At 41.2% G+C, this 15860-nt stretch overlaps 1 protein-coding gene across 1 annotated transcript in view; it reads left to right on the top strand.

Moving 5' to 3' along the window:
• NLK (nemo like kinase) overlaps positions 1-13812 on the top strand; it is a 145403-nt gene extending 131591 nt beyond the window's left edge. The window contains exons 8-11 of the mRNA XM_066599640.1: positions 3623-3709; positions 7476-7674; positions 8886-8979; positions 11899-13812. Coding sequence (XP_066455737.1) covers positions 3623-3709; positions 7476-7674; positions 8886-8979; positions 11899-11953 — 435 coding nt within the window. The 3' untranslated portion in view covers positions 11954-13812. The remainder of the gene's footprint in view (positions 1-3622; positions 3710-7475; positions 7675-8885; positions 8980-11898) is intronic.
• The last annotated feature ends 2048 nt before the right edge of the window (positions 13813-15860 follow it).

Raw genomic sequence — 15860 nt, 5'->3', positions numbered from 1 at the left:
TCAGCTAGATCTATGTGCGCTCATTCCGGATTAGATCAGAAATGTGGGGCAGAATGTAAAAAGCATAGAAATATAAATACGTTTCTCTGCTCTACCAAGTTAATAGAAATTCTATCCATCATTTTCCACCATAAGGTGCTTTTATACCAGCTGATCTTCTGCCAGGAAAGGGCACAGATTGAGGTCTTCACGTTTTTGGGGTTTTTTTGTGCTCGCTTAGTTTTTTTTAACCCTTTTCAATCCAATTTTGGATTCAGGGTTTCCTTAAAGGCTTTCTCTTTTTGCTGTTATACAATAGTGCCAACTGCTGGCTGAAGCCAGTGTGTGTGCGCCAGAGAGACTCCGGCAGCGGAGTGGCTGGCAATAGAGGGTAAGAATACCCTCTCAGACGTCTTCTGGCATTGGAGCTGTACAAGCTTCAATCAGAATGTAGGAAGACGTCAGTGGATTGGAAAGGGTTAAACATGGAGTTATTCACACATCTGTATATGCCCAAATGATCACCATTAGTATGATCATTCTGGCAGTTTATTGTCAGCATTGCACCCATTTTTACACAGAGCGATGTGCTGCTAACAGATGAGTTTTGGTGCCCCATAGAAGATGGATAATTCAACAGAGGAACGTTTTTCTGGCTAATTACTGGCACCTTCACGCAAACTGACAATTGGTTGAATGAATGTTCGGAGAGTTATTGGTCCCTGATCTATCCGTGACCCTTTAGGACATGTTCACATACAACTGACTTGGGGCAGATCTGCAGCAGATTTCACTGACTGTTCCCAACAGACCTCATTGACCTAAAATATGTTCCACCGTAGAGTCCTGTTTTCTACTCCAAAGTTGACCATATTGGGAGAGTCACCCAATGGGAAGATTGATCAAGACCGATGCAAAGGAAAAATGGCAAATGCTCATGACGTCCAGTTAGATGTCTTCTTTCATGGGCCTCTTAAATATAAGACCTGGAAGATGGTTGGTGGCTATAGACAACTTTAACCCTTTCCAGTCCAATTTGTATTCTGGTTTTCCTAGGGGGTTTACTCTTTTTCTGCCGTTATACAAAACATCATATAGCTCGTACAACGGCGCTATCTGCTGGCTAAAGCCAGTACTGCATGAGGTGACACATTGGATAGGCAGCAGAGAGGCTGGCAATATACAGTAAGAGAACCCCGACGGACGTCTTCCAACATCAGAACTGTACAGCCTTAAATCATAATGTCTTCAGAGGTCAGACAGTGGATTGGAAAGGGTTAATATTTAATGTACCAGTTAGGATAATTTTTCCTCCATGTGATTCAGTGTGAAAACTGAGAAAGTTGAATATTGTCAAGTTTATTGTTTTGGGGTTTTTTTGCTCAGAAGCATAGAAATGCAGCGCTGCACAAAATCCAGGGACACCATATGATGAGCACAGAATCCTGTGACTTGATGTGGCATCGGGGGCATGATTGCCACTGTCACTTATACTGTGCCTCCAACAGAGGGCACCGCCCTTCCAATGTGCCATCCTGATGTAGACCAGTGAAATGGAGCCTGATGGACAGATCTAGGAAAGTAGGACAGTTTGTCTCTCATGTTTGACAGCTCCTTTCAAGGCAAAATATGTGATGATTGTCAGGATTAGCTATTTGGCTGATTGTGCTTTTAGTTTCCACAACCTATTTCACTATGTAAATGGAAAAGAAAAACGTATAAAAGTCTGCCGCGGGTAGACCGTGTAGGATCACCGCAGGGCGCCAAGGATTCAGTTTTTGTGGTGTTGGCATAAGAACTGTTGTGATGTGGATTTTCCATTATATAACATTTGCGCCATTCTCTCGCAACTCAGAAAAATCATTGAAGAAAAACATAAAAGCCCATAAGGTAAATAACGGTGGGAAATATTGTTGGCATGAGGTCACCCGCTTTGGGGAAAATCCCATGTGAGGACAGCAGCTATTTCTGCTGTGAAGTCGTAGGTAGAAGAAGAATTTGCATAGCAGCATGCCTGCTTTTTTTTTTTTTAAGAAAGTGTGATGCAATTTTGTTTTTTGTTTGTTTTTTTTTCCTCCCCTTTTATTTTTCCTATTGAAACATGCGATTTTCACATTCATAAAAAATGCAATCGCATGTTGAAGTGACACAATATGTTTTTCTCACCAAAAATGTGACGTCGCACTCACAGCAGAAAAGCCAGGTTTGCAAGTGCGACATGGGTTTGAGTTTTCTTGGCCCACCTTGCCCATAGTGCGTAACACATTCTGTTAAACCCTGCAAGGCTATACATGTCCTCTGCACTGTGTAACCTCCTTGCAAATACCAGCATTGTAGACGTGTGTAAAGCTTTGTTTTCCCCCTTCACCCGTGTCCACCAGCTGTCAACCCGCATTACATTGCCTCCATGGATTTTGTTGGAGGTGGGTGCTTGGTGGCAGCGGGGCTTCAGTTCTGTAGACTGCGTCTGCTGACTGATCTCACCTGGACAGACAAATCTATTTCTTTTGTACCAAGATTATTGGGTTATAATATACTGAAGGAAGTTGTGGGAGTATTAAAAAAGTGCTCGTATGAAACCTTGGTGGGAAGGCTACGTATTTGCATGGCTGCATTGAATGAAGCCATAGATCCAGTGTACTTCAGCGCTCCACAATGATTTACAGGACAGCTCAAGAGGAAATGTACCGCCATTCAAATCCCAAACTCCTAAGGCTTAGTCTCTTGCGTGGACTGCTAGCAGCGGGCCACCCTAGCAGCGGGCCGCTGTAGTTTTCCAACCCAGCGGGGAAAATTCTGTTTTTTCCCACTGACGTTTTCCTTCTGATCTAGTAAATTTCTCATTTTGGACATAGAATGCAGAAGGATGAGCTGAAATATAAAATGGGGCTAGAGGATGGTTGGTTTTCATCCTCCATCTGAAAAGGAACCTTCCTTCCTCCAGTCAACCTATTTTTTTTTTTTTACCTTTTACCATCTTACAGCCTAATAAAACTTAAATAGGAGGCACAAATATACCCACTAAATGACCCCATAAAGTGCCAGTCGGGCAGGATGATTTGTTTCCTGCCCTCTTATAGCTGGAAGCCTCTTTACACGACTCACCCGTGTACTACTTCTTGCCGTCTTGGCACCTGGGTGGCATGTGGCTTCATAAAAAGCCCAGTTTTTCAGCGGCGTCGTTAATTCCGGCGGCCTCTTTTCAGCACTTTGTAACCTGGGTGTGAACTGTATTAGACCACAGGCTCTGATGAAGTAGGCTCAGCAAGAATGATGGCAAGTTGTCAGCTCTATATACCAGCCATTCATCACCAGAGGCACGAAGTGCTGAGATCCCGGTGCCAGGCATTGACACAATCTTGCAGTACGGTAGTTGCAGCAGTATAAATATTACCTAAAGTACCAGTAGTTCTTTTTCAAGGGCAGATTTCTTTCAAAACGGTAAGATCCTCGCTGCGATACTGTGCGGGGCTGACATTAAATTGAGGAGACAGAACTGCAGTGCTGGCTGACTCCAGGCATCTATCACCCAAATTGGTAATTTCAGTCTGCTTGCATAACTGGAGGGCTCCGAAGCGACTCAGCACTTTTAATGCACTAGTCAGACATGTTATATCTCATGTTTTTTTTTTTGCTTTTGCAGCCATCTCTTCCTGTCTTGTATACACTGTCCAGCCAGGCCACTCATGAAGCCGTTCATCTGCTCTGCAGGATGTTGGTCTTTGATCCAGTAAGTATTTTTGGAATGCAACATTTTTTTTTTTTGCTTTTCTTGCATTGTATCACAAATGTATTAATCATCTCGTAGCCGTTTTATAGAACGCTGAATGCAAAAACTTCACATCCCTAGGAATTCGACTGCTGTATGGCATCTGGTAAATGTGGACGTCATGAGGTCTCCATTAAACAGATGCTATCCTAGGCTGTGGGTGACAGATGACACTGTTAAGCATTCGTCACGCTAAGACTTTAATGGCATGTACAAAGGATATGACTTGAAGGTCTGATTTTATGCGGGTCTGGTCTATGGGACCTACATACGTCTGACCTCCGCTGAATCCAGGGTGCTGCTTTCCATAACTACCATGGACTGCTATAGGATTTTGACTTATTTCCGTACGGCCCAACTCCGTTTCTTTCCGTTTTTTTTAAGCCCTGCTCACCATATTCAGGCAGGCCAGAGGCAGTGAGGGTGAGAGAGTTAGGCATACATGTGGGTCTCAAAGGCCTGTGTAAAATCACGTATTTTTGTTAACCCTTAAAAGGTATCAGATCTATAAGATTATTTGGTTTCTCTTGCTGGGAACAATCACGGGTTTCTATATTAAACTGTTCAGACAATGTTAACGCCTGTCAGGGGTTCCATCTGAATCCCTGGAAATGTACGTTATTCTGTCTGGCACAAATGCTACCAAAGAACAGAAAGTGAAATCTGCACAAACAGATATTTAATTGGTCTGTCAGCACCACAACACTGGGTATGAAGCAGAAGCGCAGTGCTCGGATCTCTGTAGTGGCCAGCGCTAGTAATTGCAGATGCAGATATCATCGATTTTTATTGGGAGCTGTGCCTGCAATTACAAGTCCTGGCCACTACACTGGGGTCAGAGCTATACGCTCCTGCTTCATGCCCTTTTGTGCGCTGACAGCGGTCGCCCGAACAGCTGATTGGCTGTGGTCCACTGCTTGGAAACCATCTTTAGGATTCGTCATCAATAGTATTTGCCTGGGGAAAAAAAGCTCTTTAATATCTATAGCTTTGATGCTGTATCAGTGGAATGCCAATGCATAAGGCATTAGGACTATTCTCCATTTAAAGTCCTACATAAGGTAACACTTATGCCCCGTGTGCAAGTGTGTGATGTGCATTCTGCTCTATACAACGTGGTGTAAATTAGCTAACTGCTATAATGCAGATAACCACTAGCCCAATTAGCGAAATCTAAAAAAAACCCAAGTACTAATGGCAGGTATTGTTCTCCCAGGGACATGTGTTTTTCTTTTCCCCCTATTAAAGGTACCACGGTATGAAAAGGTTAATTCAATGCTACTACTTTCAGTAAGCTTATAAGGCTACACGGGCCTCTTCATCAGACTTATGTAGCCACAAAAACTTTTTTTTTTGTCAGCCATTAAAAGGCATCATGTCTACAAGGTTATTTTTTGTTTCTCTTACCAGGATGCCAAACTTTTTTCTTTTTTTTTTTTTTTTTTTCCTTAGGCTTTATTCAGTTACTATTTAATTAACTGGTGGATCTGTATGTATTGAGCGCCCCCTTGTGGTCTGTATAGGTAAAGTAGGATCTTCAGCAGCCAGCACGTAATCTGCTTATTCATCATCGTAGCGGCTCCAATATATCATAGAGAATGGGGTTATTCACATAATTCTGTCAGTGTATTCTACACTCTAGTTTCCCTACATCACAGTTGCCCTCGCTCTCATGGGAAGCCTATTATTAACCCATCATGTATCATCCCCTGAGGGGAATCTCAGACCTAAAAGCATCATTTCCCAGCGCTTCTGAATTATCATATATGCAGTTCATAAAATCAAAGCTCAGCCGTTTCCTGTGCAGATTTTTCCTGTGATGTAATGTAAAAAAGCAGGAAGCATTTGTCTTGCAGCCCGTCAAGTGGGAGTGGCTTCTGATTGTCACACCCTACAGTCAGTGAACAGCTACACTGCAACACTGCTGTGTGAAAGGTTCAGGAAGGGCTGTAGTGAGGCTTCTCATATTGAATCTTCTGTAGAATTGGATGGATCACAAGTTATTGAGCATATTCTTTAAAACGTGGAATTTTTTACAAAAAGTGTTTTAATATACTTGCATTTAACAAAGCGTTCTTACATCCTGCATGATGCAGCCATGTCCTGACTGAATAGGACGGACCCTGGTGTCAGCCATGTGATTAGACAGCCATCCCTATTACTAAATAAATAACCTTGTGGGAGGAGGATTGGTTTTGGGTTGGCTAAATCTAGACCATGTTTTTAGTCCTTCTTAGTCAGTCCATGGATACATTACCCAGAAAGCATCCATGGGCTATAACAATCAACTGTGGAGAGACGGTTACAGAACTAGTATAAGAGAAGTGGTACTAGGTGGGCCACGGAAAAGTATCCCGGCACCACACTCTTATGAAAGGTGTCTAAAAGTAAATCTGTGTGTTGCCCATAGCGGCCAATCACAGCGCAGCTTTCATTTCACTGCTGAGAAAATATGATCGGTTTTCCAAAGCTTTCACAAGAGTGGGTATCGGGCTAATTTTATGTGGCCAACATTTTATTGTAGATGGTGTGTTCGAAAAGCATATGGTTGCCTACTACTATAAGTTACAGGGCTTATCTTATGAAGGCAACACTTGTCAATTTGCCCTATTAACCCCTTACTATAAGAGGGTGTACATGTATCCAAGGGAGCCAAGCCCTCTCCGTACATGGCGGATGTCTGCTGTCTTTGACAGCCAGCAATTGACTGCAATGGTCAATTCTAACAGTGGAATTTAAATGGCTTGGCAGAGGGAGGGTGCTTCCCAACGGCCCCTCCACAATAAAAATTCAACTCAACTTTGGGGACTTAAATTAAAAATCCATTAGAAAAAAAAATGTACATAAAGAATATATTATCGGCACATCCATAAAAATCTGATCTCCTAAAATAACGTTAATTCTGCACGGTGAATGCCATCAGAAAGAAAGAAAAAAAAAAATACACAATCTCAGAATTGCAGGTTTTTTTTGATTACCCTGTGTCCAAAAAAAAAAAATGAACAAAGAACAAAAAGTTATATGTACCCCAAAATGGCATCCATAAAAACCAACGGTCGTCATACAAAACGCAAGCCTTCACACAACCTAATCGATGGAAAAATGAAAGTCTAGTAGTCAGAGGATGGCGACAAAGAATTGGAAGTTTTCGGGGTTTTTTTAAATAGTACAACAAAAATACTATATAGGGTATCGGCGTGATCCTAATCCACAGAATAAAGGTGATCTGTCAGTTTTGCCGCACCGTGTATGCTGTAAAAACGTCTTTCCCCGCTATAATAATTGTGCAATTGTGGTTTTCATTTCATAATGGTACCCTTGAAAAATACGTCATCCCACAAAAAAATGAGCCCTCAGATGGCTGTCGACTGAAAAATAAGTTATGATTTTCATTTTTAAACGGAGGAGTAAAACAAAATGAAAAACAAGAATGGCTCAGGAGTGAAGGAGTTAACGCATGGAGAGGCTATAATGCCTCGGACATCCTATTCCTTCCATGAGCCACAATGGCCGGGCTAGCAGCCCCCATTCTGTCTGAATTTCAGATGTCCTGAATGCTGGGGGTGCCGGAAATGGACACATTTTGAAAAGGGGTATCTGTAATATTCCTTTAAGAAAAGTTTGGTTTAGTTCCTGGTTTTCACAAGATGTTTTCTAGTTATAGTTTCCAGTGTATTTAGAGCTTTATTGAAATACATAAGTAAATCCCAACTTTCTTCTGCTGCAGTCCAAGCGGATATCTGCTAAAGATGCGTTGGCTCACCCCTACCTGGATGAAGGGCGTCTGCGATATCACACCTGCATGTGCAAATGCTGTTTCTCCACCTCCACGGGCAGGGTCTACACCAGTGACTTTGAGCCAATCACAAATCCAAAATTCGATGACACTTTTGAAAAGAACCTTAGTTCTGTACGGCAGGTGAAAGGTAAGTAACGTCTCCGGTAGACGGGGATGTACCGTCATGGATTCCTACTTGAAGGAATGTACTTGTGTCTAAACACACATAAGCAATGCAGTCGCATATGTCTGACAGATGGCCAAAATAATGCGAGCAAACCATTGCATTCCGGGAGCAAGAATCCTTAAAATATAATTATAGTGGAGAGTAAATCCCTTTCAATCGGTCCTGTTTGCTGCCATTTTGAATTTTCAAAAAATATGAATTTTTATGATCACTATTTCACAAATAATAAGAGAATTCATCTCAAAAAAAGGATCTCCTCCTATTATTAAGGGGTAGGAGGTCTGTTCTGCTACAGATCCCAGTGACTTTTATAATGGGGTCCATCTCGTTTCCACGGGTGGTCTGATGTTTTTGACGGTAAGAATAGTGCTGCAAACTGTGGAACTGCGATATTCTTGACTTCAAAAATGCTGTAACCCTGAAGAAATGGAAGTCTGGTAATTCTAGATATGGCAAAGCTTAAAAAAAAACTCTAAGGAATAGAGGCAAATCAAGACTAAACTTGATAAGATTCTGCTTTGTAGCAAAACATATTTCAAGTGTTAAAGGGGTATTCCCATCTTGAAAAAACCCATTTCAGTGTTTTTGAAATCCATTCACCCAATAGGATTCTTATTTAAAAAATGCCTTGTTCTCCAGATATTCTTGTGTCCACTTTTTCGACTCTATTGCCTTCTTTCAAGTAGAGGTAGCTGCTGCTTGCACACTTACCGATCCCTCTGCATCTGCTGGCCGGGATCTCGGGAGCCCATGCGCACTAGTTCGCGGCCCAGCCACCACTACCACTGTGCTCTAATTCAAAAGAAGGGCCTCTATACAGGGTGAACGAGTGCGGCACGACCCAGAAGCCCTTCTATTGATAGTGGTAGCAGAGGCTGGGCCAGGGCCTAGTGTGCATGCGCTCCTGAGTTCCTGGCCACCAGGTAAAGCGGGAATAGCAAGTGCATATGTCCCCTGGCTGGCCAACTTGCTGTAAACAAAAAGATTGGACACACAAGGCTATCTGGAAAACTAAGCATTTTTTAAATAAGCTTATGAGTGGGTTATTTTGACATTGGACGCTCTGAAATAGGCTTTCAGAGAGGAGAATGAAAATTGGAATATGTTCACTGGTTAAAAAAAATTATTCACAAAGATTTTTTTTTTTTTCCTAACTTTTTTTCATGCTACAGAAATCATTCATCAGTTCATTTTGGAGCAGCAAAAAGGGAACCGAGTGCCGCTGTGCATTAACCCTCAGTCTGCTGCTTTTAAAAGCTTTATAAGGTATGTATATTACTTACTAGATCAGTTACCCTTGGTTTCCACCAAGGATCCCAACCAATAAACCTCAACATTTATTCACCACATGGCGAGAGTATGCAAGGCCGTCATACAGCCAAAGGGCGGGTATTTCAAGCAGTTTGATATATTGACATTATTTCCAGATTCCAAGAGTCCTTTGGAAGATGAAGCATTTTTTGTTGTTTTTTTCTTGCAACAGATTAGTAAGAAAAAAAAAATGGAAGGGGTAAAATTCATACAAACCTCACTGAAAAGGGCCATATTTAGAAGGCCAAGGACGCAAGGGAAGTAACCAACATCACTACCCAGCAGCATGCAGAAAGGCAAAATGCTACATGGAGGAGGAAGCACTGATGCACAACTACTCAAACACCTACCACACATTGCTGGCGGGGCTGCTTAGTATTATATACTAAATAAGGCTTGTATTTAGCGCCAGTCCCACAAGTATATGTAGTGCACCATGCAGGCTTACAGCCTATTAATAATGCCCATACTATTAGATCAAGTGGACTTGTGCATGTACCACACAGAGTACTGACACCCTAGGCTCCCCCAGGATCTCTCTGGGCCAAACTGCTTCAGCAAATAGGAGCTATTAGTTGATACTTTGGCCCAAATATGTGAGCTCACAACCTGCATTAAGAATCCTCATATTATGTGAGTCCTTACACTAACGTTGCAAGAAAATCACTAAAAAAGGGATAGCCCATACACAAGTAACTGAAAAAGACCATACTTGCAAGCCCAAAGATATATGGGCAGGTACTGACAAACGCTAATTCCCACCGGTATGCAGAAAGGCGAGATGCTGTAAAACATAGAAAATACAGTAGCATTTACATGCGTCTTTTAAGCGAAAATCGTTGCGTGTAAATGCTACCATTGTTTGCTTTTCGGCTGAACGATAATTTTGGGGAGCATAAAATCCATTGTTCGGCTGGAGAGTTGATAGCAGGGACCGCATGCTGTGTTCTCCACGGGAGTGCTGATTACATTGTATTCAACTTGCAGCCCCATGGCAGAACAAAGGAGCTGAATGCAGAGAAAAGACCACCTGCTGTTCTCTGCATACAGCTCCTGGAGGCTCATTTACATGGTAATGAATGTAATAAGCTGCTGATGGGCATTAGTGCCCATTAGCAGCTTATGCAAGACTATCGCAAAACGGTCAATCTTCCTATCTTTTGAGTGGATTTTGAGCAACCATCTTTGCGTGTAAATGGGCCTTACGTTTTTGTAACTCACCATCAACAAACACATACTTCTCATTTATGTTTTTGACAATTTCTTTCATATATTCTATTTTAAAGGGGATTACAGACTTCTGAAGGGTACTATACATAAAAGAAAATGTCCAGTAACACAAGAACAATGTGTAAATCCATATATCTTTCATACGGCAAAGTTCACTTGTGTTAATTGTAAACTTTGCTGGAGAATTGCAGATTTCACCCCTGTACATTAACTAGGCGATATCTCTGGTTGGAAAGCTGTGTATTTCCCAAATAAAATGAGCAAACTGGGAATTAGAGCATCTAGCCGGCTGGTATATCCACACAGATAATTTGTAAAACCCCGTCCACATGTATTGCACTGTAATATTGCCTTGGTTTGTGACGTGGAATTGGCACTGGGAATCCTCCACCTCTGCACTAAACCTTGGGGTCTATTCACATCTGCACTACATTTTCCATTCTTCTGCATTGTAGGAGCAAAACAATGAAAATGCCAGAAGTGCTGGATTTGTTTTACAGTACAACGGATTGGGACGGCCCCCTGTGGACCCCATTGATTGTAATTGGGAGTCTGGCATTGTGCCTTACACAATAATGCTGCGCGTTGCTCTATTCTACCCTAGAATTTTAATGGGTCTGTAAATGGACCCTTGAAGGGCTTGTCAAAGGGAAGGAAACCCCTGGCAACAGGTTCCCTGTGCACTAAAATAACCAGTCAGCAGTTTCTCACCTGTCTACATTCCCCTTTTCATCCGCCATCTCCTGTGACTGCTGTGATGTCCTGTAAACCTGATGTAGCAGCCATTGTCCAGAGCTCAGCCATGATGGCTGAGCACTATCATTGGCTGCTGCAGCTTGTTTGTAGGCGGGCTCAGCATGCAAAGCGACTTCACAGGGAGACCGCAGCCGGTGGTGGAAAATGAATGGCGGTCCAGTGAACGGTAACTGCTCATCTTTCATTTTCATGCATGGGGGACCCGTTGATGGGGGTTTCCTTAACTCGAACAACCCCTTTAATCGGAAAAAGCATGAGGATATCACAAAGGTAAAAGTCACTATAGGCAAAACCCCAAGAATGTAGAAATGAGAAACTTTAAAGTGGTTTGTGGGAATACAAATTGATGGCCTATATTTATGTGGGATTTCTGTTGATTGGGGAGTCTTCAGGGTCCGATGCCTACAGATCACACATTCATGGCCTGTCCTAAACATATGTGGAAAACCCCTTTGGGACACAGGCTACAGATGTCACCATGTAACTTGGATGATGAAATGGTCAAATACTACTACTCCTGTTTTGGAGAGGTCTTTAAGGGTGGTGGTCGGGTTTAGAAAAAACATGGCTGCCTTCTTCCAAGCACAGCAACACTATTGCCTGTGGGTTGTGTCTGGTATTGCAGATGAGTTCCCATTCACCTCAATGGAGTTGAGCTGAAAGACCCCACACGACCCTATGGACAAGAGAGTGCTCCGTTCGGGCAAAAGCATCCATGTTTTTCTAACAGTGGACAACCACTAGAAAAGGGTTTCTAGGTCCGATTATAAAAACGTTATGTCCTTGTAGACAAAGAAATCAAATCCTTTTAGATGTATAAATGATAAGCATATGAGATCACTGTTCACCATGGCTATGATTAACTCTTGCGCTCTTTAACCATTGCAGTTCCACTGTTGCTCAGCCATCTGAGATGCCACCATCTCCACTGGTTTGGGAATAGTTTGGAAGACTTTACTACTGAAGATGTCCTGTAGCTTTCCACTGGATTCTGGGGATTGCAATCTTGAAGCTTGATCGTGCTTGTACTATTTACTTAATTAAGATTTAACTTATCAACCACTAAATGTAAAATCTATATTCTATTTAAGACAGAATGGCGTACTGGTGGCTTTCACTCCGACAAAGTCAGTGGTTGTGTTTTAAGATATTTTAAGCCCCCCAATTGGTTACTTTTTAATAATTCTAAGCAATTTTTAAGGCTCAGAACAAATTGACAATTGCACCAAATTTTGTGGAATAAATGATTTTTTTTTTTTTTTTTTTCCTTTTTTGTTTCTGTAGATCGCTTTTTAAGTTTCTAAGAATTTTTTGCTCTATTTATATTTTAATGAAAGACTGTGCAAAACATTGTTATACTGAGCCATTCCTAAACCTCATTTTATGTTGATACAAGCAATTGCTAGGAAGAATGACAAACATTTTATCTGGAGACCAATCATGAAGTACTTCCCAAAAACAGGAGCCGACCACAGTACGGTGATGTCACCCGGTGTTCAGTCTCCGACACTCGATGGCTTCTTTGCAGCACTGTGCTAGAGGAGCGTGTTGCTGTTTTGATCTAGTGAAGACAGAAGGTTTGTGGTTAGAACGAGTGCATCTGTGATTAGAGGGGAGGGGGACACTTGGGTCCCACCCCCACCTTATAAATATATAAAATATATATTTAATCTATTTTTCTTAGATTTCCTTTCTTTCTTACCTTTTCAGTCATGGGCATGTGTCATCATTCATCTGTGTAAATAATTCCATTGATGGGCTTCTTTGTAAAGGTCCTTTTCACATCCCGCTGTACAAAGCCGCACTAGCTGGCACATTTAGAGTTTTTTTTGTGAATTTTTTTTATTTTTTAAATTTCTTTTTTTGTTCCTTGCACTGGACAGTTCCAACATGAGGAAGGACAGACAAAAACCAGGCTAGAACTGAACATAGGGAGTATCTCTAATTGTATATGTGTACTTAGAGCTGTTGTGGACGTGTTGAAATGTCACAGTAGAAATTTTTGAAAAATTTTTTTTTTTTTTTATCTTTTTCTTTTTTTTTTTTTTTTTTTCTTCTTTGAGAAAAAAAAAAACACTGAATATTCTGTGTATATGTACATACAAACTGATGGCCTCTACCTCCTGGAGTTTACAGCTCAGCTTGTTTCACTCCAAATTGTTATTTTTAGGTTCAGTGTGCAGACTTTAAAACTTGAATGTTCCTTCCAACTTTTATATGTAAACATTACAATACAATAAAACAGAAGATTTGCTTTCACCTATATCAAGACATTTTAATGGACTAGCCTTGTATGACTTCAAGAATAATTGTTTTGAGGGGAAGACGGAGGGTATTTGTAATGGACTATTAATTGTTTAAAGTTATTGTAATTTATCTTTTAGAATAATATTTTTATCCTAAATGAGCTGGATTGTAATAGGAGGAGACTAAAAGTTTTTATTTCTGTTTTTGGGTTTTTAAGCTTATGGGAAGTTTTAACTTCAATGAAGTAACTTGCTGTGAAAGACTGTATATTGGAATTCCAAATTTTAAGAAATGGTATGGTATCTTTTCTACTTTTTTTTTTTTGTTTTTTGTTTTTTTTTTTAAAGTGGCTCCTACTAACAAACTCTAAAAGAAGCATTTCAACAATATCTGAGAGACAGTTTACCATCAAAGAAAATGTTATCCATGAGTGGAGCCGAAGACCCGAAAGGCTATATCTTGAAATAATGGTCATATGAGACACTCGATGGTCACTTTGTAAAATGTAGATTTGAAGTAAAGTGGTGAAAACATTAAATGTGACAATAAAACCTTTCTTGTTCCTTCCTTTTAATTTATTGTAAGCTGATTTATACTTATGTCCATTTGTTCGGTATTGATATATTGCATATAAGTAGAGATGAACGAGCACGCTCGGTTAAGGCTGCTGCTCGAGCGAAAATCGATCTTCTTGAGTAACTGAATACTCGTCCGAGCAAATGCTGGGGGAGTGGGTGAGAGAGAGATCTCTCTCACTCTCCCCCCTCCCCCCCCCCCCCACTGCGCATTTGATTGGACGAGTATTCAGTTATTTCAGAAGAGCGATGCTCACTCAAGTAGCAGCCGTAACCGAGCGTGCTCGTTCATCTCTACATATAACCATTTTTATAAGCCTATTTTGAGCTGTGGATTTTCCGTACCAAAATCTGCCACAAACTCCACATTATTTGGTGTGGATTTTGACACGGATCCGCAGCTGATTTCACCCATTTCAAATGTAGGGATAACGTTTGTTGCGGATAACCGTCAAAATTTATGGCAAAATCGGCACCAGTGGTGTAATGCGGAACTTGACTCAGATTTTCCAGAGAACAAAATCGCCAATTCTGCTACACGTGAAAGTACCTTTTTACATAATTACATAAATTAGCTACTACATCAGTTAATCATCAATACTGGGTATTTGCATTTAAAAGTCATAAATTAAGTAAAAATGAAAATTAAAAGCAATATATGTTAAGATTTTAAAAATGAATGATAAATTAGTAATTCTCCTAAATTGGTCAAAAACATAAAACATTTTTCAAATGTGCTTAGAAAATTAGTGGTAATGTTAGATCTGCTAGACAATTAGTACAGAGTATATGTATATATTGGTCATACGGAAGTTTAAAAAACAAATTTAACTCTTTTTTTCCCTCAATGTTAGGATTTGTATATATTAAAAATACCATCGGTCTACTTCTACCACCTAAATAAAGTACAATATGGCATGCGAAAACAATTATAGGATTACTTGGATGTGTAAGAGTGGTTCCACATCTGCAACGGAACCTCCCTTCAGAGGTTTTATTGTGGGTCCGGCACAAAATACCAGAAGAAAAAAGAAAAATTTTAGTGTAAAAAATAAAATAAAATACTTACCTGTCCGCCGCTGCTATGTCCCCGTGGAGATGAAGCATGCGGCAGATGTTTCCTTCATCCCCGCGAGGAAAAAGAATTCCCTGCTGCACCTGCCACATCTGTGACAGATGCAGCAAAGGAATTCTTCATCCCTGCGGGGAATAAAGAATTCCCCACTACAACTGTCACAGTTGCGGTAGGGGATCCAGCTGCCGGCATCCTGTAATTGTTTTGCAGGGAAGGGCTTTAAATATAAGCCCTTCCCTGAAAAACAAGAAAACATGGTGATTAAAAAAAAAATACTCACCTTTCTTCAGCTGCCGGGGCTCAGCCGCATCCAACCGGCTCTTCTCTTGCACTGCTCTGAAGGAGTATTCAGCAGGCATGGATTTAAAATGAATGACCACTTAGAGCTGCCTCTGATTGGTTACAGTGCTCAGCCAATCAGAGGCAGCCCATTCAGCAGGTGGAGATTTTAAATCCCCGCCTGCTGAGTACTCCACAGATCAGTGCAGGAGAAGAGCTGGCTGGGCGTGGCTCCATTGAAGGCAGTACACCTGTGTACTTCCTAAGCTGCTATGCAGGAACCTGGACCACAGACACCTTGTTAAAGGAATACCTAGGACATTAGACAAGTGTACTTATCTTTTCCAATAAGTCTGAAGTGTATGCAAAGTATAAACTATGACTATGTTTTAAGGCATCGTCCCTAAAAGTAAAGTTCTGTGAGTGCAAGAATGAACTTTAAAACCTGCTCAGTGCAGCACCTCGCGCCCAGTCTGCTGCTGGGGGTCGCCAAGTCTCGCTGGCAGATGCATGTGTTACGGCGTGCCGTCCAAACCAACATAATCTCTCATGGCCACAGTGGTATCTGCAGACAGCGGACCGGCAACAAGAAGGAATTGTTGCGTTATGTTTTGACTAGATTACATTTTGATTTGCTGCCCATAGAATGTTTTTAGACACCAGTAAACGCCTAT

This window comes from Eleutherodactylus coqui, chromosome 4 (assembly GCF_035609145.1).
Source record: "Eleutherodactylus coqui strain aEleCoq1 chromosome 4, aEleCoq1.hap1, whole genome shotgun sequence".
NCBI lineage: Eukaryota > Metazoa > Chordata > Amphibia > Anura > Eleutherodactylidae > Eleutherodactylus > Eleutherodactylus coqui.
The sequence above is the reverse complement of the archived record's forward strand: the minus strand, read 5'-3'. Positions and strand labels throughout refer to the sequence as shown.